The sequence below is a fragment of the Rhineura floridana genome, chromosome 8, assembly GCF_030035675.1.
Source record: "Rhineura floridana isolate rRhiFlo1 chromosome 8, rRhiFlo1.hap2, whole genome shotgun sequence".
NCBI lineage: Eukaryota > Metazoa > Chordata > Lepidosauria > Squamata > Rhineuridae > Rhineura > Rhineura floridana.
In genome coordinates, this window is record NC_084487.1 from 37,731,981 (window position 1) to 37,756,546 (window position 24,566).

General features: G+C 41.7%; 2 protein-coding genes across 14 annotated transcripts in view; one reads left to right on the forward strand and one right to left on the reverse strand.

The window, feature by feature from the left end:
- Positions 1 to 813: 813 nt before the first annotated feature.
- On the reverse strand, positions 814 to 5,589 carry MTERF2 (mitochondrial transcription termination factor 2). Of its 12 annotated transcripts, none has more exons than XM_061638943.1 (3): positions 5,245 to 5,589; positions 4,448 to 4,542; positions 815 to 3,364 (listed from the first exon to the last, which is right to left on the reverse strand). In XM_061638943.1, exon 3 carries the CDS (start codon positions 3,323 to 3,325, stop codon positions 2,147 to 2,149), a length of 1,179 nt encoding a protein of 392 aa, XP_061494927.1. In that variant the 5' UTR covers positions 3,326 to 3,364; positions 4,448 to 4,542; positions 5,245 to 5,589; the 3' UTR covers positions 815 to 2,146. The 12 variants fall into 12 exon arrangements, with proteins under 12 accessions (XP_061494919.1, XP_061494920.1, XP_061494927.1 ...); XM_061638940.1 differs by having other exon boundaries at positions 5,224 to 5,589; XM_061638945.1 differs by lacking the exon at positions 5,245 to 5,589 and adding an exon at positions 4,985 to 5,001.
- Positions 5,590 to 17,469: 11,880 nt separating this feature from the next.
- The window catches only part of CRY1 (cryptochrome circadian regulator 1), a 42,568-nt gene continuing 35,471 nt past the window's right edge, over positions 17,470 to 24,566 (forward strand). The window contains exon 1 of one of the 2 annotated variants that reach the window (XM_061638951.1): positions 17,470 to 18,422. In XM_061638951.1, coding sequence (XP_061494935.1) covers positions 18,265 to 18,422 — 158 coding nt within the window. In that variant the 5' untranslated portion in view covers positions 17,470 to 18,264. The remainder of the gene's footprint in view (positions 18,423 to 24,566) is intronic. The other variant, XM_061638950.1, reaches the window with a different exon arrangement.

Consider the following 24,566-nt stretch of genomic DNA (forward strand, 5'->3'; position numbering starts at 1 on the left):
TTGTGGTCTTGCTTCTAATTCATAATCCATTAATTCTAAAGTAGTCCTACTCAGGTCACTGGACTGTTAACTGTAGGTTAATTAGATTTATGCCTTCTTTCATTTGGAAACTTCTTGTTGACTTTGTAACATCTTTGGTAGTCCGTAAAAGATGGCTGAAGTAACACATGAATATTCTATATGCGGTAATTCCTAAAATGTATGTGTTAAAATAAAAGAGAAATGTAAGCATGTGATCTTGGTTGAAGTGGTTCTGATTATGAACAATAGACTAATGGGGGTGAGTTGGGTTTCTTTATAAAATTGACAAATCACTTATTCTGGTTCGTAGAATTTTGTAAATTAAATAGTCTGATACAAATAGCAACAGCGCATAGTTTGACTATGAAATTCGCTCCCACAAGAGGCAGTGACGGCCACCAACCTGAATGGCTTTCAAAGAGGATTAGAGAAATTTATGGAGGATTAGGCTATCAGTGGCTACTAGCCATGATGGCTGGGCTGTGCCACTGTAGTCGGATGCAGTATGCTTCTGAAAACCAGTTGCTGGAAGCCATAGGAGGGGAGAGTGCTCTTGCACTCAGGTCCTGCTTGTGGGCTTTCCATGGGCATCTGGTTGGCCACTGTGACAACAGGATGCTGGACTAGATAGGCCTTTGGTCTGATCCAGCAGGCTCTTCTTAGGTTTTGGCTCCCAAGGGAAAGGACCATAGCTCAGTGGTAGAGCATGTGCTTAGCATGCACAAGGTTCCAGGTTAACCCTTGACATCTCGATATTAAAAAAAACGGGTAGCAAGGCTGGAAAACACGCGCTCAAGACTATGGACAGATGTTGCCAGTTAGAATAGACAATGCTGGGCTAGCTTCATATGCTCATAAGAACAATATTTTACCTATACTGTTTCTATCACTCAAACCTGTAAAATCTGAAATAAAATGTCGTTCTTCAGACCTAGAATGTGATGCTTCAAACCATCCCAATAGGAGGAATTAATCACTCCTATTGTCTCGAATGAGGGGTTTTGTGGGAGCTATATTGAATCGTACAGCAAAGCACTATAATAACACCATGCCTATATCTGAGAGCTCCTAAGTAGCTCTTTTAATATGGGATGCCTTGACTAGCATGATTGTAGATATTTTCAAGATATCATTTTAATATTCTGAGCTGTTCAACCACTCCCAACAAAAGATTCCTAAAAGCATTTTTAAAAGCAAAAATGTTGTATTCCTTTTTTTTTAAAGGAATGCTTTACAAAGATCCTTGTCTTCCATATGTAGGCATTTTAACTGGTTTATGTATGGGGTTTATTTTTAGAATGGTTAGCTATATTGAGACGAAGGGGTAGAATGTATAAACATTTAACACTTACAGTGCTTATAGGCATTAATCCTATTGATGCTAGAGGCTTAAACTGCAAACGAGATACTGTTAATTACAGTGTTGTCTGGTTACATAGTCTTAGTCTTATTAGAGAAAAGAGAGGTGTAACATGTACAGAATGGTGTGGCTGATTTTAAAAGCATCCTTGCTGATCCTCTCTTACCTATTCCTCTCCAGGACTGAGCAGACGCCACAACTGAAGTCAAACATAAATTAAGTGTCCCTGCTTATTTTTGCATGTGTAATGATAAAAGCTTTTTTAAAAGTATTAGGTGAAAATGAAAGCTCGTTGATGGGAAAAAGTGTGGTGTCCAAAATCCAAGAGACCTCCAGCATTCTAGGGTGTGTGGCAATCCTAATAATAAAATGCTAAAATTATGGAATTGTGAAACTACAGGGCTATTTCAATAAGGCACTGTTTTGAAAGCTTTTATTTGTCAACTAACTGAAAAGCAATATGGAATGTCCTGATGGATTTATTTTTCTATTGGTTAGTATAATACACTCAGTATCAGCAATATTGCTAAAAGCAGCTTCACTAGAGTTAAGTCCCTGATAAGCTAATGTCCAGTTAGGTGGGGAAGCTTGCAATCCCATTAGTCACCAAGTTCGAAAATGCATTTATACTACATTTAAACTGAAAGAAGTAGAGTCTGAATAAAAAAAACTTTGAGAATATCAATTAGGTCCAGTATTCTCCAGTTGTAAGAAGTCATCTTTTTCTCTCTTACCAGATACCACTGTTTAAGCACATTCTGGAAATTAATCTTCGATATTTAAAGGAGCAGCTGGATTAAATATTGGTCTCTCCCTTTTTGCTTGAATCTTTCCATAAGTAGCTTCAAAATCCTTTTTTGTCCCATTCAGATCCTCTAGAGTTCCACTTCTTAGATTGTATCCTATAGCATCCAATTTTTTAATCCTGTATTGCACTATTTCTGTTGACAGTTCTAACACTGCAGGTGTTCTTTTAATTTGGTCCACAGACATTCCCACCTTCAATAATTCCTCCAATCTTTTTTCCAGAACTGGAACTGAATAGTAGAGAAGAGCAGGGCATTTTATTACTAGCTCTTTTAATTCTTGATCACTGCACTTGAAGATATTCTTTGAGAACAATAGGCTCTTCTGCATATTGCAAGGGTTAAGTTGAAAAATAAACCCCTTTAGCTTGGATAGCAGACTTAAAACTTCCAAATCAGTGAATTTGTTCTTCTGAAGAAATTCCAAATTGTCTTGAACAGTGGCAGAGGCATTTAACAAAATAAATGGGTTTTGACTCAGTAATTTCAGCAGCCAGTTCTTCATATTCTGCTGTGAACCACCCAGTCTTAGATAGTTACTTTGTAGGGTTTCTATCATATGCTTGTTCTTTGTGACAGGATTGTAAAATATATTTGATGCACTTGTTAGGAGCCTACTGATAATCGTATTTCTCAGTCCCAGATCTTTAAAGAAGCTAATGTTGGATTTCTGGTTTTCATAATGTTCAACTGTAAAAAAGGAGTCTGGGAACCGTTTTATTAATTCAACTAATTGCTTTTCATTTTGACAGACCGACAACCACAGGTCTCTCTGACAACTAATATCTGTAGGGTTGCAAATAATTGCCTCGGGACAGCGTTCAAATATATATGCTACAGAACTCTTATCAGCTCCCATTTCTTGCAAAATCTTAGCTGTTTCTTTGACATAAGTTGTCTCTTTTGACAGCACCCATGGTTTTAGCCTACGGATCTTCTTGATATCCACAGATAACTCATAGAGGCTTTCTATGGTGGTTTTGTTCTCTCTGGCAATAACATCAGTTGTGTATCTAAAATGCAGTAAAAAGTTCCTGTTCTGTCTCTGGTTCCACAAGGCTGAAAAAGCTGGCAATAACAGGTGAGGCTGAGATCTGCCCAAAACATGTATAATCAGATTTGGAGCAGTGTGGTTCATTTCACTTTGTGGTTTAATTAGCACTATGGTGGAGAAGGTCTGTAAGAACCAAAGCATATGAGAAATTAATGCTATGCCCTCTTCAAACAACAACAAAAACTGCGAGAAAACTTAAGTCTGTTTACTTTTTCTCACTTAGCATATTTGTTTACATTTCTGATCCTGTTTAATAGTCTTTAAACAATCTTTCCAGGCTGTAATGATGCCTCACTCTGTAGAAGATGCATTCAAATTCCTATTTAAATAATGGGGCACATTGTGAACACATTCTAAGTCACATAGATGACAAGCAAGTGGAAAGCAGTAGTAGAATGTATGTTAGTAGGTCAACAGACAAACTTGTGTGTAACTTAACCACTGCAATGTAAGAGAGTGGGTTACTGCTGCTGCTATAGCTCCTGATGCATTCTTTCTTAGGACTTAATAGGGAGTAAAATTAAACTCCTGTCTGCTTCAGCAGCCAGGGAAATTAATCAAGAGGACCAAAGAATGACTCCCAAGGCAGTGGCAGCAATCTCTCCTGCTACATCAGTACTGTTAAGATAAAAGCATCTCACCTTCACCCATGCATGGCAGCCAAATCTGCTGCTGATTTTCATTTTTTAAATATATCTCCAAAGCCTTTTGAGACCTTGCTTTCTCCTATTCTGCCAGTCCCCTATTTTTTTCCATCATCATGGAAGCAGATGGGGATTTCATGAGACATGGAATGTGCCTGTGGCAGAACTAAAAGAGCTTCCCTTGAAATTCCAGAAGGGTAGCCCTGTTGGTGTGTTGCAGCAAAAACAGGGTCCTATGGCACCTTAAAGGCTTCTACAGGGGAACAACCGGCTTTTTTTTTTCTTTTTAAGGACAGCTGCCACCTTGTGGAAGGGCTCAATAGCTGTCTTTAACAGAACGACAGGCATATGTTCAACAGGTGCACCTTTCCCCAATTACTATGTTAGTATGCAACGAAAAGCGAACCGCCGTGCAACTGCAAAAGGCATTGAATCTTTTTATTTACTTTTTAAAATATAACAGCCTTCTTCCTCTCTCTCTTTTTAACAACACAATCCTATAGCACTCTTAAGGGTTACCAAATGTATTTTGGCATGTATGATCAGATCTATGGAAACTAACCTAAAGTGGGAGGAAAGGCTGAAGGCTGCGACGTCGTACACACCATTTACTTGGGAGCAAGCCCAGTCTCATACACTGGAAGGAGTCAGAACAGACTGCCAAAGAAAAAAAGAAAGAAAAAAAGCAGGGCTCAGATTGGGCTGTGAAGCCTGTTTGGGGGGTTTTAACGCTGGCGTAAGCGTTTGCCCCAGGATGGGGGGGGGGTGTCAAATAATGGACTGTCCCTTCCGAGGAGAGATACTTGCCAAGTGCTCAACCCACCCATCGCTGCTGCTGGAGGATGGTCTCTCTCCCCTCCACACAGTAGCGGCCAGGCCCAGCCGCCACCACCCAAAGGACACGACTCAGCAGTCCCTTTAGCTATTGACCTTGCACTGCCCTGACCTGTCTCCCCAGCGCAGACCACCCGCGGCTTTTCTGAGCCTAAAGACAGACAAAGAAACTCTAGGCAGGGCGGCAAAAGAGCCTGGGCAACTCCTCAGCAGTGGCAAAAACAAAGCAGCTGCCGGGCGGGCGGCCCAGGTGTCTTGGCCATACCATTGTGCGAGACAGAGAGAGGGGTGTCCCTGAGGCGGAGCGAACCATGTCCACTTTCCAACTCGGCTTGGTTGCTGCGATAAACAAGGGGACCGGTTTTTAAGTCAGAGACTGCAGACAATTTAAGAGCATGAAACCTTGGGACCATGGGCTGTGCTCGGCTCCGGATCTCTTGTCTGTTCCCTCCCCCCCCCCACTTTTTAAATTTAAAATCGTATTTTTTAAAAAAGTTTGCTTACAGGGCAACTCAGAAATCATACATTTTGATGGCTTCCATGTAATCACGTTTTCTCTGGTTTCTCCATAACTGCAGAGGACCAAAGTTTTATTTCGGGAAAGCAAGAGAGCGAGAAATTGAGATCGCCATGAGTCACATCCACGTCTGAAAAAAAGACAGGAAAAAAGCATAGGTCAGGGCAGCATATGAAGGTCCTGATGAAGCTGGCCAGACGTAAGCAAGCATAGCTTTAACCACTGAATCTGTGTGAAATTTTATGCTTATGCTTGTAGTTAACAAGAATATAGAAACGAATGGAAGATGCAGGTCATGCCCTAATTGAAAGAAGATGAGGCGTTGATGAACTCGTTAGACCAGTGGTGGTTGGTGTCCATTAGGATTGACAGGGCGGAAGGCAAGGAGGCCATCGGTAGGCGGAGACAGAGCCAATGACTGGCTAAGCCAACTAATTCTAGTTTTGTCCCCAGCCTCCTCCCTCTTGAGTTCTACAAAGTCAACACGGAGACGAGGGATGGAGGAGAGATGTGATTAAGTTTGCATTTAGAACTTAATTTATCAAATTTGCACTTTCTTAAACCAATGAGAAGGGAAGCACAGCCATCTTACAAAATTTGTACTTATCCAAATTTTCTAATGCAGTTCTCCAACTGTTTACAAAAGTGCATATTTTAGGGGGAAGTGTGCATAAAAATGAATATCTTCGTGAAAGTAACATACAAATTATGCTAAGAGAAATTGCTTGCAAAAATGTATACATTAGTCAAAAATGCATATAAACACGTTTATTAGGAGAAATTCACACTAAAATGCTGATGGAGCTTCATGAGGATTTTTTTTAAATCGCTAATTGCTGCAGAAATGTGGAGAACTGAATTTAAAATTTGAAAAACTGAGAGAACCCAAACTGACAGATCCTTCCATCCCTAACTAAGCAGGAGGAAACAGAGAGCCAAGGCTGAGAGTGCACCTTTAAAGGGGCTTGCTGCAACCACCAGGTGTGGTGCAGGTAAGTGTGGTTTATGGAGACCGGCCTCGCTGCTAGAATGTAAATTCAGTATAGAACTGGTAACTCCTTTCAGATTGGCAGAGAAATCCAAAGTGCAGGGACAAACCAAGGCAGAGGAACCACCAAATCCAGCATCCCAGGTTTTGAATGCCTTTGCCCTCTGATATTTGTCTGGCTCCTCCACTGATGGCTTTTAGTTGCCAGCTGGAGACATGGCTGTTTGTGCAAGGATGTGGTATTGACTGTCATTTATTCAGCAGTGAATTTTGAAATATGAAATAATTTTATGTATATGTATTTTTATGCTTTTACCCTCTCTCTTTAATTAATATTACCCACCTTGAGATCCTTGATAAAGGATGGGATATCATTATTTTAAATAATATATGCATATATACATGCATATAGTTTTACTTTTTAAATTGTTCTTAATGCTTTTATTTGTGAATTGTTTGGGGAAGGCCTTTCCTCTGCAAGGCAATATAAAAATACCCAGACAAATACATGTTTACAATAGGAGACACTGCACTGATTGCCAGTTAGTTGGCTCAACTAAAAGTTTCAGGGCTCAACTCAAAGTGCTGATGTTGACCATTAAAGCACCATATGGTTTGAAACCCCAATACCTAAATTGCCTCTTCCCATTTGAACCTACTCAGTACTGCATTCATCATCAGGCCTTTCTCTATATATCATCAAAAGATGCACAGATTATGGTGATCAGAGAGCAGATATTCTCTGCAATATTCCCCCAGCTCTCAGAATTTGGAACCCTCTCCCTGCCGGCACCAACTTTACTATCATTTCGGTGCCAAGTTTTTATTTTCCCAGGGATATGAGCAGCTTTAATGATACTGATGTTACAGTTACTCAGTCCAGGCTTTAGTGTCTTTTTTATAATTGTTACTTTATTGCTATTGTTCATTGTTTTAATCTGTGTTTTTTTGTGTGTGTGTGTGTGTTACTTCATGATATATATTATAAACCACTTTGAGTCTTTTTACTCCAATCAAAGATATGGAAGAAGCAAGGAAGGGAGGAACAGATGAAGCCAAGGTTAGAGGATGAATTACACATATACACTTTATGTCACAGGGGCAGGAGAGGAGAAGAGGAAGTCTCTTAAGCTAAAGGTAAGATTTGAAGGAAGACATAGAACACCTACATGCTGCTACTACTGTCAGTGAAAGTCATTTTTTTGGCACCTTAACAACACATATCAAGCATCACATTAAGATATCTACAAAAATAAACTGACTGAGTTTAAGGTTTGTTAGGTGAAGGCTTCTTGAACTTTAGTTGGGCAGCTGGAAAGCATTTATAAGCCATTGCTTCAAATGATGCTCACTTGAGCAACCAATTGTTAACATAATAACAATTATTATTATTTACAGAACAAACTGATAACAGAAAAGGAACATGATCCAGGTAAAATCAGTAACAATCCTCTTCATTTTAGTAAATCCTGTATTCTAAAAGTCTTACTCATTCATGTTATTTAAAGTACGTGTGTGTGTGTGCGCGTGTGTGTGTGCGCGCGTGCTGCCTTTTAATCTCAAAGAAATTTACTGTCGGGCAAGCATCGGATAAATTTTATGAGGAAACAAATACTTCCAATGGGGGGGGTGTTTTATGAGCTTTGTTGGTGTTATGAATCTGGCTTATGTGATTTTGAGTCTCTTTGTTGTCCTGTATAGTGTCTTGAGGGCATTTTCATCAAATGCTTGACCAATAATGTGAGCCAGGAAGGTTTCTCCAACCTTAGAATCATACAGCCTTTGCTGTCAATCTTGGAGTCCGTACTCATGGACACCTGCAGTGCAATCCTATGCATGTAGCATTCTATGGAGTCCCAAGGCATGGTCTGAAGGCATATGAAGCAGCAACCTTGCTGAAAGCTGTGCGTAAGAAAAGTCATGCTGAATCCCACTTTGAAAGGACCACACACAGGGCGGGAACGCAATAACTCTCTTCTGATTTTATGTCTAGCAGCAGGAATGCAGGTCTGGTCACTACCTGGATGGGGGACCACTTGGGACCCCTATACACCACCGAGTTCCAAAAAAGAAAGACAGAATATAAACAGACATAATGCTTACTCAGAATTAAGGGCAGAGAATTACAGCCTTAAAGTAGTCCCAACAACCTTGTGTAACACACTTCAGCCACATAGCTGTACTCACAACAGATGGTTAAAAAGCAGCAGGGGATTGCTAATGCAATTCTGTTCATGTCTACTCAGAAGTAAGCCCCAGTGAGTTCAGTTGGATTTATTTTTAGGTAAATTTGTATAGGAATTAAGTCTCAGTTTCTCCATTCCTTTCAGTGCAAGATTAATTTATTTTTATTTTATTTGTTTCATTTATAGACCGCCCATAGCGAATAGCTCTCTGGGCGGTGTACAAAAAGGTTAAAATACAAAATACGACAATAAAATCAAGCTACACACAATAACGTTATAAACATTTAAACATTTAACAATTAAAATGCCTGGGAGCACAGCCAGGTCTTAACCTGGCGCCGGAAAGACAGCAGCGTAGGCGCCAGGCGTACATCTTCGGGGAGGCTGTTCCACAGTTCGGGGGCCACTACAGAAAATGAACTGTGGAAGTGCAACCAGGATATGATTGCTAATCTGGGTTAATTAATAATCCATTAAAAGTTTGTGATGTTGTATATGTGCCATTCTGCCTGGCAGGGAATGAGCAGGGACATACTTCTACGACTGTAAAGCTCACAATGGCTTCACTTGAACTAGTTAATTGGTGCAATTCACTTCATTTGACTGTCAATCTTGATTGACACCAACACACATATGAAGAGATTCCTTCCTGAATCCTTAAAACTTGCAGTTTTGTATATAATTTCCTAATTTTTTTTAAAAAGGAGGTCAGATATTTTTTAGACCAGATATAATGAATAACTTGGTGGACAATATACTACAGGTATAGGTTCTAATTATTATAAAAAGCAAATTGTATGACAAATGCAGGAAACTCTGCATTATGGGGAATCTGAAAAAGAAACAAAACCTTTCAGGTGTAGCAACATGTAATTAAAAGCACACTCAGGCAACCCTAACACCACCTCACATTTAACGTCATAACAACCACCACCATATGATTAGCAAATTACAGGGTTTATTGTGCTCCCAGCTTTTAAAGACATAGATGCCTTGGGTTTCTTTCTTCATGGTACATTGTGTTCAGCTAAGCCTTAGCAGAACATAATACTTTAACATAACTGGTTTAGTACAACTGTGCTTCTTCAGCAGTTCTTTATCTCTCCTGCTCTCCAATAATGATTTAAACAGACAATATTCAGCTCTAAATTGATACCCATTTGCAATGCCAAAAAGTGCTTATTATTTAAAGCTTATTTTCCCTAGAACAGGGGCTCCCAAACTGTGGTCCACAGATCACCGGGCTCTGCGAACTTCATTCAGGTGGTCCACAGCATATTTGTAAAAATACAATTAAAACTCATACAGCACCAAGCACAGCACATACAATTGCTACAGCAGACAGAAAAATCATTAAGTGGTCCACCAAGACCCTCAGAATTTTTAAGTGGTCCGTGGGGGGAAAAAACTTTGATGATCACTGTCCTACAATATTTTGCTTTGTGGTAATTTTTTAATAGTTGTTTACAGTCTTTGGCAAGATGTTGCTTATTCTAACTATTATTTCATGGATCCTGTGCAAAACTGAGAATCATTACATTCACACCCATCTCATCATTAGTGATTCTTCCACCCATCTTGGTGTAGTATGTGATTCTAACATGAGAACATTATTGTTAGAATGATATAACATTCCTGTGTTAGGAAGTTTTCTTATTAACAACCCAAATTTACGAGTAGATGCTTCCTCAATGGGAGCCAATGAAAGAGCGAGCCCCAGGATAATTGACAGACCCTCTTTCTCTGGCAAGTGAATTAGGTAATAAAGAGATTTTAACATTTTGCTATTGTTTATTGATATATTAGCATAGAAGAAATCAGAGAATGAGGAAAATAATCAAGCAGAGGCTGGATACTGCTTTTCTATTATGGTATTCCTGCTAAAGCTTGCATTTTGGCTGGCTGAAGATCTTTTGTTAAAACTCACTGTTTTAACTATGACTGTCAGCTGACCTTAATAAATTGGGTATTATACCATGTACTGCTGCTCCTTTTTCCCAGGGCAGAGGGAGGTTATGTATTTGTATATATGGATCAACACAGCCGCCTGTGTTTTTGAATTTTACCTGGGGATGTGGCTATGGAAGCTGTCATGATGGGGGGCTGCAAATTTGCCACTGCACCACTGATAGTGGGAGATGTGTTTTGAATGGGAAAAGCTATCAGAGAGTGGTAGCCGACACACACAGCCCAGCTAAGAGGAGGAAGTGGATGTAATATGTGTTTGTGTGCATGCAAAAGATATAATTTTGGAACAGACGGGGAGAGAAGCAGAGAGGTCCGAAGTAACTTACTACACTATAGTGTGCCTTTCTCTTGGGATCTTATGTGTGATAGATCTGCTGCCTCCACTTATGCTATTTGCTCCCACTTATGCTCTATTTGAATATCTTATTTACAAACAAATATATTACAAAACCACTGCAAGTCTCCAGCGATCTCATCTCCAAAGGATCCAGAGCTTGGTTTGCCCTGCCCTTATGTGGGGAAGGAGGTAACATTGTTGATCTGTACATACAGCTTAATAAAACTCCCCCAAATAACACTGATGACAGATTTACTTATACATGGAAAGGAGGAGGGTGATTTAAGACATTTGTCACCCTTTGTCCATTCCTACTTTGGTGCATGTGTCTGTATTCCCTTTCCAGTGTACTTAGATTTTGTACAGTATGGAACAGAACTGCCAAAAGATGATGGAGGTAGGTTCTAACAGGAATCTGCCTCCCCCCGGTTATTCATTTTTTAAAATAAAGGACATCACAAAACTGTGATGTTTGTTTCTATTCTGCTGTGCAGCTCTGAAATAGTTTTCCAAAGGAGGAACATTTGCACTGAGGAAAGAACCATGCATACAGCAGGAGATATTTTTGTTTTTTCCCCTCAGCAGTTTCCCCTGCTGAAGAGCCAAGCTGTTATTCAATTTAACGACCAGCTTGTCTTATCAGCAAGTATTCTATAATTGTTGTTTTCATCAACTGTTATTTCCTGCCCTGAACCAGCTCTGTAGCTCTTCCCCCGCTGGTGGAGAGGACGTGAGGGCCATGCCAGGGGAAGGGAAAGGTAGTGACCTTCCCCCTCATTCCTCCTTCATCCAGAGAGTGTGTTAACTTATATGATGTTTAATCTGTTGAATTGTCTTACTCTTTTTTGAGATATTCCTTTGAATACCAGACTCAAAAACTTGACTTAGCCTATACCTACACTCCCTTTTCACCTGTGGTCTGTTCCTGTGTTCCGATTCTTCATGAACTGAGCTACTTTGGTAATGACAGTGAGCTCCTGAGATTAGCTTTGATGGCGCATTAGGTATCTCAGTTTTAGATTCCACCCAAAAAACAAACTTGTCCATATTACAAGTTTAGGGAAGGGCAGAGAGAAAATAATTATTCTAGGGTGTGTTTGTTAAGTCCTGAGGAGTCCCCCCTTCTAAACTTGTTCCTGACCTTTAAATTTTCCTTCCTGTAGGACAATCGGGGAAAACATTTTAACCGGCTGCTGTAAAAAGGACTAACTAAGCAATTGGAAACTAACTGTAGTAAGCAATTGGATTTTTTTACTGGTTGTGGGGGTGGGGGTTGTCCAGAAACTCTGAAAAAGCTTCATGCTGAGCAGCACATATTGGGAAGATCAGAAATTAGGCCCGAGTTATAGCTTAGGTGGCCAGCCAGCCAACTAGCTAAATATAGTGTACACAGCAGTATTTTTATTCCTGTATAGAACCAATCCATCTCTTGTTTGGTTTCCTCTTTTTCTACTCCCTTCTCCATAGCTGTATTCAAATTAATGGCTGACTGTCACTTGTCCTAGCTACGGGACAAACTCCTTGGAGAGGCGAGAGCCACCACATGTTTGCTAGACCCTTGCCCTTCCTGGCTCATTAAGAGTGCCAGAGGGGGACTGGCCGACTGGGTGAGGGGAGTGGTAAATGCCTCTTTACAACAAGGCATAATTCCAATGTGCCTAAAAGAGGCAGTTGTAAGACCTTTGTTGAAAAAGCCCTCCCTGGATCCCTCTATAATGGGTAATTATCGGCCAGTCTCCAACATTCCATTTCTGGGTAAGGTAATAGAGCGTGTGGTGTCTGCCCAGCTCCAGAGATTCTTGGATGAAACGGATTATCCTGATGCATTTCAGTCTGGTTTCTGGCCCTGCTACGGGACAGAGACGGCTTTGGTCGCCTTGGTGGATGACTTGCACAGAGAGCTGGACAGGGGGAGTGTGTCCCTGTTGGTTCTACTGGATCTCTCAGCAGCTTTCGATACCATCGACCATGGTATCCTTCTGGGCCGCCTTGCAGGGATGGGACTTGGGGGCACTGTGTTGCGGTGGCTTGGCTCCTTCCTGGAGGGATGAACCCAGAAGGTGGTGCTGGGGGATTCCTGTTTGACTCCTTGGCCGTTGACATATGGGGTCCCTCAGGGCTCAGTTTTGTCCCCCATGTTATTTAACATCTACGTGAAACCGCTGGGTGAGGTTGTCCGGGGGTTTGGGGTTCGGTGTCATCAGTATGCAGATGACACCCAACTCTATTTCTCCTTTCCACCTAAAGCCAAGGAAGCTGTCCTGGTCCTGAACCGGTGCCTGGCATCAGTGATGGACTGGATGAGGGCAAACAAATTGAAATTAAATCCAGACAAGACAGAGGTGCTCCTGGTTAGTCGAAAGGCAAATCAGGGAATAGGGATTCAGCCTGTGCTGGATGGGGTTACACTCCCCCTGAAGACACAGGTTCGCAGTTTGGGTGTGCTCCTGGACTCAGCTTTGAACTTGGAGGCCCAGGTCTCTGCAGTGGCCAGGAGTGCTTCTGCCCAGCTAAGACTGGTGCTGCAGCTGCGCCTGTTCCTGGAGACGCCTGATTTGACTACAGTGATGCATGCCTTAGTTACATCCCGTTTAGATTACTGTAACGCGCTCTACGTGGGGCTGCCTTTGAAGACTGTTCGGAAACTTAAACTGGTACAAAGAGCTGCAGCCAGAGTGCTAACTGGGGCTGGTTACAGGGACCATACAACTACCTTGTTATGACAGCTCCACTGGCTGCCAGTTTGTTTCTGGTCACAATTCAAAGTGCTGGTTTTGACCTATAAAGCTCTATACAGCCTAGGTCCAGGCTATTTGTCAGACTGTATCTCCCCATATGAGCCTGCCCGGGCATTGAGATCCTCAGGAGAGGCCTTTCTCTCAGTCCCAACACCTTCGCAAGCGTGATTGGTGGGGACGCGAGATAGGGCCTTCTCGGTGGCTGCCCCCAGGTTCTGGAACTCTCTTCCTAGGGAAGCACGAATGGCCCCATCCTTGCTATCCTTCCGTCGGCAGGCAAAGACTTTTTTATTCTGACAGGCTTTTGGACTAGAAGATGTTTAAGATAGGGCCTCATAAGGTCTGTTGTATTGTTCTATGGTCCTATTCTTAATGTTTTAAATTGTCTTAGTATCTTAAGTGTATGTTTCATGGTTTTAATGTCATGAATAGTTTAATTCTATTTTAATTGTATATTTTTGTATGTTTTTTTACCTATGTGTAGTTTTTATTTGTAAGCCGCCCTGAGTTCCAGTTTTGGAAAAAGGGCGGGGTAAAAATAAAGATCCATTAATTCATTCATACTTCATGCTATGAGCATCTGCCAGTGGCCTGGTCAACCAGCTGCAGTGTAGATAGGCAGGGACTAAGAGAAGTGTAAGGTCTCATCTCTCTTTAGAATAGTCATCTATTTTTGGAGCAAGCTTTTGTATCTTAAACAGCTGCATGCCAAACCCCAGATGCAATATTTGGATTGCAATAGTTGCAATATTTAGTTTACAATCTTGATCCTATGTAAGCCAACTCAAAAATTCAGTTTCAACCAGAGAACCTTCTGAGCAAAATGATACTGCTGTGCTAATGGGGGAGAGCTGCTCTTACTGTCATCAAGTGGAAGTGCATGCAGCTAAGTAATGGTTGAAAGCAGAAGATAGGGATTTGATTGAAAGGGAAGAAAATAAAAGTGTGATCTAGTTGGATCCTTGTGGAAGCAATACATTAAAAACAGATTTTGCACTTTGTGACATGGTGCAAAAACTTAAGATTCATATCACAATCTTTGTGATTTTTACATGAAGTCCAGATCTTTATGGACCACTCAGTTTTTACATGGAAATACCCCACAGGCCACTTTAAAAACCAGAGCATCCATAACAATGCTCTGTAAAAATGGTACTTCCATGGTGCAAAAACCTAGATCTGAGTCATGGATCTTCATGGACCTTTAGGATTTCTATAAAGACACACCACAAAGTACACATCCATGTACAAGTAATGTACCACAGAAATAGCATATCCATTGTCAATCCATGACTAGGCTCCACATTTTTGCAGGGGTGCCGAGAGGGAAGAGGAAAGGGGGGAAACTGTCCTGGGACACACAGAACTGGGCCCCACAACATATTGGTTCAGCCATTGTGACTTGAGCTGAGCTACTCATGAATCAGATTCAACAGATCTAAACTGCAGAGTAATGTGTGAAGAGCTTAGGTTTTCTGTTAAAATTACAAAGAAAACAGAACAGTATCACAACCATGGCAAAAACTGCATGTTGACAGTCTTGAATCCATTTTTTGCAGAACTCCTGGAAAATGTATTTCCATAAATATGCATTAAGAATACTCAGTTGAATCCTCATAATGGTGGCATCAGGTGGGGATACCTTTAAGTAAACTGAAATTGGTAAAGCATGTCTGGGAAAAAGTTTTTCTATGGAGGGCCATTGACTCACAGGAAAAGTCAACTGGAAGAGGAGCCGTGGAGGGCAGAGCCTCTGCTTCTCTCTTCCTGCCACCTTCTTTTTTCTCTTTTTCTTGCCATTTCCTTTTCTCTTCCACCTGTCCTGTGATCTCCAGGACATGCTTTTGCCCCAAGAGCTGTGATCTTGTCCAGGACATCACACTGTATCTTAGAAACACAGCATGAAATGAGGGTTCAAGAGGAGGCACCCCAGGCATCCGATTCCAGTTCAAATGTGATAGAGGGGTGGTAGATACATCTGGCTTTCTCTGACTCTGCCAAAGTATTAGAACTCCAAGGGAAAGGCCAGGTGGAGGGGAGCATGCACTATTATACACCTTCAGGGAACACCCAACAGCTCCACCCCACCTTGCCTTTCCTGAGGGGAAGGCCAGAGCAGGAGTATTCACAGGACACCATGGGCAGGATCCTGCTTTCAGGTCAAAGGTTCCCCTTTGGTAAAGGCTGCCTTCAATCTACCATAGGAAAAGATGTATGACAGGACAGTATGCTGTCAGCCAGAAGAAAGCTTATTTGACAAATTTCTTTTGACAATTGGATGACTTATGTACTGCAATACATGATTTGTTTCAACTATGCGAATGTTCTATCATTTCTGCTCTTAATTTTAGTAACTGTAAATAACAATATTCATAAACACTATGATGATTCATACTTTCCTGAGATGTAAGATACACCTTTTGTATATTAGTAAAGTTGATTATACTAGATAAATTAATAACTATGAATATTAACTAGGTAAGTAAGTCATTGCCTTTCTAATGAATCAGTGTTCAAACTTACTAATAAATTTATGTTTAGTTGCTACATACATTTTATAATACATTATGTTGATATGTACATCAATGTGCTATGCTACCTACTGATAACATTTGCACAAGAGCAGGACCCCAAGATGATGTTTTGTCCCAGGTTACTTCTCAACAGCCCTTCATTTTTGTACCAGGGTGGCACCACAAACAGCTACAATGGAGATTTTTATGGTCCAATCTAAGCACAGGAATGCATGCTGCAATTTGAGGTGGGGGACTGCCTATAAGAATCTGAGGAGCTTGGGTCCATGTTTTTGTGCTATGGTGTCACCCCAAATTATTCATTCTGTGATGTTTACAGTGCATTGTGTGTGGGCAGATGAGAGCTGTGAGGGTAGAGTCCTGTGGCCATGCTAATTCAGGAGTAGAATCTACCAGATCATTTTTTATTAAAAAAATCAGGCAATAAGTAAGAGAAAGTGATAACAATTATACTCATATCGATTCTGTCTCTTCCTTTGGAAAACGTAAGACTGACTGACAGCCTGATTCTGTATTCAAAAGTCCCACTGAGTTCAATGGCGCTCCCCCAGGTAGGAAAAATACAGGATAGTAAGCTTCCAAGTCTTACCCTATCTCTTGATGCAACCAGCTTTGCTTTGTCAAAGCAACAGATGCATTTTTATTGGTAAAGGTATTTAGATAGACAAACAGGCTGCAGCAAGGGGAGAAGGGAAGGACTCCATCAAGCCACCAAAACGATTTTCCATCCAAGCTTGTCCTTATAACTTATTTTAGACATTTTGAAAGCGCACAGAACTGTAACTTTAAGAACTTTTTACTTTTTTCATCCTCTCTCCCCATGCTTTTGCGTCCTGTCATTTTAAGCCTGAGGGCAGGGACTTCCGTGCTGTTTTATAGTTGATCTGTAAGCAGCTCTGGGAGTTCGCCGACTGAACAGCGAAGTGAAAATCCGTTAAATAAGTTAGAATAAATAAAATGAATGCACCGCGTAACTCTGACGATAACGGGGCGACCAAGTAGAGCTGTGGAAAAAGAGCGTGTGTGGGGGTGGGGATGAAACGTCTCTACGTGGGCCGTCTCAGGCAGTTCAGTTATATAATAAGCCAGTCTACTACGTCTCTAACCCTGCACTGCCTCTTGCTGGCGTGCACCGCTTCCTCCAACTACCGATCGCAAAAGGAAGGACCCAAAGAACGCGCGCCCACCCCTCATCCATGTGTACAAACACGAGCCACACAGAGGAAGTGCTCGCGGGCACACGCACACTCCTGCATCTTTCCAACCGCGGAACGCTGCCACATTCTCCTTGCGGTTGCGGGTGTGCGCGCGCTCCGTCTCTGTCGCGCGCAATTACGTCGCGCGCAGCTACTACGCACTTCGGAAACCTCCGCGGGAGCCCCGTGCTCATCCCGGCATTGCGCGTTGCGTCTAGGGGCGTGGCTAATAGGCATTCCGGCCACGCCCCTGGCCTCTTTTTCGTTGTCCGACGACGGAGGGCTCGACCTTTCCATTTTAAAGGAGCTCGAAGCTGTGTGCCGATAACTGTTTAAAGTTAGGCTCCAGTTTTGTTTACCACCCCCTTCCGCTGCGGCGCTCTAAGCTCCGCGGACACCCGCAACCTTTCACCACAGAGCAGTAAACACATTTCAGAAACGTGAGGGGGCCGGCGGTCACGTGGAGCAGAGACAGCCAATGGGCCGGAGGAGGAGGGGCTTGGCGGATCCCGTCGTTCTGGATTGCTGCGCAGTCACAGGGCGGACGGCGAGGAGAGCGGCGTTCGGCTTGAAGCTGAGGGAAACCAAAGAGAAAAAGCGTCTCGCCCCACGGCCGCCATCCGCGCAGCGCGAGCCGGTTTTGCCTCGAACTTGGTGAAGCTTGTTGCCCGACAGCTAACTGTGAGCGGGGGCGCGCGCGCGGCTGAGGAAAAGAAGGGGTGATGCGTTTCCCGCTGGCGGCCATCGCCACCGTCACCCGAGCTGCTGCCTCCACCGCCGCGGCCGCCGCCTCCACTGGGTCCTAGAGCCGCAGGCGCGTCTAGAGCGACCTCTCTCCCCCTAAGCCGCCTTCCTTCTCCTGCCCCTTCTTTCCCACACCCCAACATCACCACACCTGAGGGTGTTCCTCTCAGTGTCGGGTCCCGGCTCGGTATGAGCCGCGACGCCGACTTCCTTTTTTCTTAAACGGCCGGTATCTCTTTCCTCCTCGCCCCCCACGCCTCTTCTCCCGGTTCGCCCCGGCCGCTACCCCCACACGTGGCGTATCTGTGAGGGGAAGTGACTAGGCGTCCCCCGAAAGATGGGGGTGAATGCGGTGCACTGGTTCCGCAAGGGGCTCCGGCTCCACGACAACCCGGCGCTGAGAGAGGTAATCCAAGGCGCTAACACCGTGCGCTGCGTCTACATCCTGGACCCCTGGTTCGCGGGCTCCTCCAACGTGGGGATCAACCGGTGGAGGTGAGTGACAGGAGTTTAGTGGGCACGAGGGTGCGACTTTCTTTTTTAATGTAGCCAGTCATTTTATATATCCCTCCTCAGTAGGTTCCCCGGAGGGGGGAAGGGCTGTCTGCGCACGCGCGTTGATTGATGGTTATACAATGCCAATGTAGGAGCTTCGTAACACCCGTGAAATCATCTTGACATACAAACACTCAAAGTTAGTAAAGGACGGTGCACTTTCCTGTGGGATGACAATTCTTATCTCCTTGCTTGTTTTTTAAAGCTTGCGATTCTGGTTTTGCTTCCTTCAGTTCAAACCATTTTCCGAATGGACACTTTATTAGACTGTGTAATCTATTTATGGAGCTGTTTGTTTCTCTAATTGTATGTAAAAAACTGTTAATTTTGAAACACATCTAAAAACACACTAGCTCATGTTGGTGGCGAGGAAGGATTTTGGGTAGTAAAAAAAAAGTTGTATATTTCCAGAATCTGGACCATTTTTTAAAAAAAACCAAATCCATCATCTTCTCTCTGCTTCCAGTTCTCCAGAAGAAGAAGGCAACCAATATCTGCCAAACACTCCAAAGCGATACCCACTGTGTGCTTGACAATATCAACTTCACAATTATAATGTTGTATCTTGCTTTTCCCACTGCTGCCTTTGCTGTCCAATAGACATTTTGTCATCCTGGGGAACATGGTAACAGTGCTGACCCATCTCCTCTTGCTTGCTATGACTTGTCATTAATTAGGCTCTTTCCAGCCTCTTCCTGATGCTGGCAGCACTGAGGCAATTATATATGCCATCCCTCCTGTTGCTGCACAAAACCAGACATCATCTCACTTGGATGTTTCACAACCAGTATTATACTCATTTTCCAGCCACAAAATCTATGAGAGCAAGAGACCTACCAGAAGCGACTTACAATCAATAAAACATTGTGTGGGCCTGTGTGTATTTATATGTAGTTGTTTGTGTTACCCAAATGTTGCTGAAAAATTAGGCAATGTAAACTGAATCAGTGATTTGTTTTCTGTTGGTGAGTGGAAGCTTTTATAGGGTAGTGTTTGTCATGTAAGCAGTGTTAAAAACTAGTATCTGCTCAGTAGCAAAAGCTTGGCAAATTATGTGGACCATTTTTAGTGTGTTTTAGAAATGTCAAAGAGGATTATCAATCTCCAAGAAAGAGTGTGGGTGTCTTTCAAAGGAAGCTTCCTACTTATGTGCATTTTGAACTAATTTCATTGCCAACCATTTGAACATGGTCCATGATTAATTCACAGATAAGTTGAAAACTGGGCATTGCTACTCAACATTTACTTGAAGTAGAACTGTCTGATGGCCTGTCTTGTAGTTTACATAATGTGAACTGTGCAGTATGGCCATTAGCAACCTACTGGACATACAGATAGCAAATATTTCTGCAGGGGCCCTTTTGGGTATGAATTTAAGCTGTTGAGATATGTTGTCATTGACTTGAAATTTGTTTTCCATTTTAAAAAAAATATCAGTGTGAAGTTAGAAGTCATACACATAGGGTATTAAAGGAATCCTGGATAGAATGTAACAGCACTATATAATAGAAATCGGAAATAGTGTGCAGGAAATAGATTTGGGAACACTTGGAACTATGCGTATACTGGGCAAGTGAGATATATGGCAAATGCATAGTACACTTGTGAATGAGTTTTATCTACAGGCATCATACTGACATGCTGAACGTGTCGTGTGGCGTTACTGACCTCATTTCTCTTGGCCGTATTCCTTGTATGTCATAGTGTTCATAATATTATTTATTTATTTTATTTATTTATTATTTAATTTGTATCCCGCCCTTCCTCCCAGCAGGAGCCTTAAAGATTTAAAGTTGAGTCCACATGTCTTTGTGTTTTAGTTGTACCTTCTTGACTGGTGAAGTAAAAAAATGGCTCAGAATATTAATGGCAGATTCTGCCTGCTTCGTTCTGTGGTATCCTGTGGTACCAAGGCTGTGGTGAAGTTTGCTTTGAATTAAATGTCAGGCTTTCTTTTGAGTGCTGCTGGGAGTGGGAACAGTTGTAGAATTCCTCCCAAGTTTTGTGTAAAATTAGCATGCTTAGAGATATTCTTTAAAATATTGCTTTAAAATATTGCTTCGATGTATTTTATGGGAAGCAATTCATACTTGGAAATAGGTAGTATCAAAATTTGATTGTCGTTGACAGATCAGAAAAGAAACTAAAATTATTTTTTTTGCACTGAGAGTTGGTTCTGTTTTAGAACTGCTTATTGATTGCATGTTAATTTGGATTCTTACCTATTACTTCTCGATGTGTTAGGTTTTCATGATTTTTATGGTGCTTGGTAAATTTATTACATGTTTAGCCATGCTTCATATGCACATATTTTTTTCTTATATTGTAACTTAATTGTCAGGAGTAGTAGATGAAGGCAATATGAAGTGTTACCTTTTTTTATTCTACAGTTCTGTAAAAAAGAGTGCTGAGTATTGGGCTGTCTCTGCTATTAGTTCTAGGGGACTCCAATCTGTCTTATCCTTTGGTGAGCAGGCTTTCAAGACTGACATTTTTGTTGGTCCTAATAAAATGCCTGAATGTTAATTTTGGATTTTTTTTTATTGATCAATGCAGCTTCACATGCTTTTTATATGTTTTTGAGATGTCACTCTGTAGGCCTGGGAGAAGAGTGCCATCATCAAAGCGGAATGCCTTGTGTTATGTGGCACTCATAATTTGAGGAAACTCAGTGTGGCAAAGTACCTGGAGTAAATCAACAGAGCAGCCTTTCCCCAATCTGGTACCCTCCAGATGTTTTGGACTTCAACTTCTATCATGTGTTACAATTTCTCATGCAGGTTGTGGTTGATGGGAGTGGAATCTGAAACGTCAGGAGGACACCAGGTTGAGGAAGGTTCAGATAGCATTGAACCTGAATCTAGAAAGTTTGGATTTAAATCCTGTCTCAGCTATTCATATGCCCAAGGGCACCCAGGATCTCATGACCATTTGTAAAATGGGTATAATTCATCTGCGGGGGTGTTGTAAGCAGGGCTGTGGAGTCGGAGTCGGAAGCAATTTTGGGTGGAGCGGAGTCGGTAGAAATGTACTGACTCCGTCTCCGGCTTCAAAATAAATTTTGATTGACACATTTTTTAAAATATAAATTCAGTATGTCAAAGAAGCTTCCCATGAAGTCAGCTGTAGTTGAGCATTTCACCATAACTCAAGATGGAAAACATTTTGTGTGTCAGTGTATGACACAGGACCCAGATGAAGACAAATGCTGTGATGCCAAGATCAGCGCATATTCAGGCAGCAATAAAAATGCTCCTATGAGACCTTCCAATTTAAAAAGACATTTACAGCCCTTTCCAGGGCTGTGGAGTCGAAAGCAATTTTGGGTGGAGTCGGAGTCGGACAGTAGAAAAATAGAGGAGGCGGAGGCGAAGGTTTGGCGTACCGACTCCACAGCTCTGGTTGTAAATATGAATTATGAATGAAGTAGAAGCTGAAAGGTGCCACTACTCTAGCACTACATAAATGCGGTATTTACTAACTGCTTGCTTAGTAGCAAGCAAGCATACCTGGACAAAAATGAGTACTGTTGTTTTACTTAAAATAGTCTCATTGGAAATTTATGCTGTTCCAGGTGCTATAATGATGTGTAGACATGTTTTAAATAAATAAATTTGATGCTGATTAGAGATGCAATTTTATGTTGCATTTTGGAACAAGATTTTAAAAAACTTATTTCTTCAAACAAATGCATTTTTCATTGATTCACCTTTGCAAGATTCCTGTTATGTTCTCACCCCTGTTTTCTGAAGGTTTGTATGCATGATTCTGTGTAGAACAGGGAGTGTATTAATCATATTTTGACCATAATATTTACCAGTGCCCCTGAAAATCCCCTTATAAGAGCAATAGGATGATCAAATAAATATAGTGGATATAACGGCATTCTGCTGTAATAGTGATAATCATTGTGATCGGTTATTGTTGGATACATAGAGCGGGGAAATGTGTCTTGAGGGTGATGTAGCACTATAAGTCAAAGAGGCCTAGAGACCAAACTAGAAAAGGAGCAGACTCCTCCACAGAAGCAGTCCTTGAAAAATAATGTAATTATTGGGGACATATTACCATGCCATCCCCCCAGAACACCTGAATTGTAAGGAACCTCTTTCATTTTGCCAGTTTATGAGGAGCAGGCAAAAAAATTTTTTTTAAAAAAAGCAGAAGAAACCATCAACATTAATAACAAAGAAAATTATTTATGTCTCTGCTAGTTCTCCACAGTGTTAAGCAGACATAAAGCATTCATTCCCATATAAAGAACTGAGAAAAGGGGGGGGGCACCAAGATTCAATGAAACATTTTATTTATCATGCTAAAATAAAAAAATCCATAATCCATTCCCCCCCCATTTTTTTCAATTTTTCAGAAAAAAACAAAAAAGGCTTCGGAAAATAACGGGGGGGAAACTGTGGGTTTTTTGGTAATTTGTCCATTTTCCCCCAGGCCTTCACTTCTCTATCCCCAACATCAGATTGTATGCCAGAAGACTGGAAAGTAGCCAATGGAACATCTAGGAAATTACTAGCTAATTATAACAGCTGCTCCATGTAAACTGGTGGAAAGCACTGTTGAATTATCAAGCATATAGGAGTCATACTGCTTCTGTAAAGGGAAATCCTGCCTCACTAACCTTTTTAAAGTTCTTTGAGAGTATCAACAACTAAATGGACAGGGGTGATCAACGTGATCAGGAGGCTGGGGCACAATCCCCATGAGGAAAGACTACATTGGCTTGATTTGCATGACACAATAAGCCAAAATATGATTTAGTGGGATTGAGTGGGCTCCTGAAAAGGAGCTCACAGCCACTCTTGCTTCTTCCCAGTCGTGTTTGCTCCTGTGCTAGCTGAGCAAAGGTTTAGCTTAACTTGTCTGAACCCTGGCTTGTGATAAAACTTTCTTCTCTCAAATCGTGAGTTGTAGCCAAGGTTTATTCTTGTGTAGTATGTGGACAAGGCCTTTTTGGGGTGGAAAGCATTGCGTAGTATGACTCTAGGGTTGCATACTGGACCAATTCAGATGTAATAACCACCTATAGTTTACTGTTGAATGAGTGAGCTGATAGGAACTTCAGCTCATCCCTTTTCACCTTTTCATTTCAGAGGAGGAGATCTAAAGCTTCCATTCCTGGATAGCAACTACTGCTGCATTTAAACTTGGCAAGCAGTTGTTTGTTCACATTACAAATTCTTAACAAGCCAGAATATCAAACCAGGATTGATATCTTTCTGTATGATGTTATTCCGATATTCTGGTCTCTGGTGTTTCAATCTTTATCTAAAAGATTACTTCCAGCATTCTTAAACCTGACTACTAGTAAAACTCATAACTATTGGAATGTAGAACAATATTCAGCGAACAGTAAACAGAATAGATATGTTTCTTATTTGCAGGATGTTATTCACCTGCTAAATAACATGTTGGTAGGTCGTCTTTATATTGTAGGTAACTGCTTTTGATATGGTTTCTAACAAGCTAATAGTTTCCAGGGCACCCACCATATACCTTAGACTGAGCATCAGCAAAAAGGTCATAATTGCTTCAGATTAATACCCATGGAGGAAAGCCTAAATATTAAAACCTTTTAGTGAGTCACTGTCTCAGGCAAATGAGTGAGTGGTGGACAGTTGTAAAAAACCATTAGTTAGAAACACTGCAGTGTGCTGTGCTGGCACAGACCTCATAGGTCAGGAGAACAGTGGAAACTATTGTAGGTGATATAGTGCTACTTCAAGCTTGGGCAAGAGGGGTCAGAAACAGTCATGGTCCTGTTGAACCTGTGACCTATTCTCCTGGCCCTCAAGTTGCAGGAAGCCTGATCTAGTCAGCCATATAACTGTCCCATCAAGAAGCATATTATGGCAAGGAGAATGTTCCTTAGGAGTGAACTAACTAAGGTGTTGCCTTTTAAAATTTGCCTCTTAACATTGGGATTTAATTTCAGGCAAAATATAAGGAACTCAGAGATCCATGTGACTTAAAGTCTGGACCAAAAATGCAAACATATGTTTAGTCAATTAAGGGATTTCATAGGATAGTTTAATACTACTGCCTAGGATATCATTTTTTTAAAACGAAATA

Bases quoted from the DNA above. Each gene is read 5' to 3' on its own strand.
- MTERF2 (XM_061638935.1), bottom strand. From the start codon at position 5,032: ATGGTTCGCTCCGCCTCAGGGACACCCCTCTCTCTGTCTCGCACAATG. The intron at 3,365-4,984 runs GTATGGCCAAGA...TGGTTCTTACAG, and splicing joins TCTCTCTGTCTCGCACAATG to ACCTTCTCCACCATAGTGCT.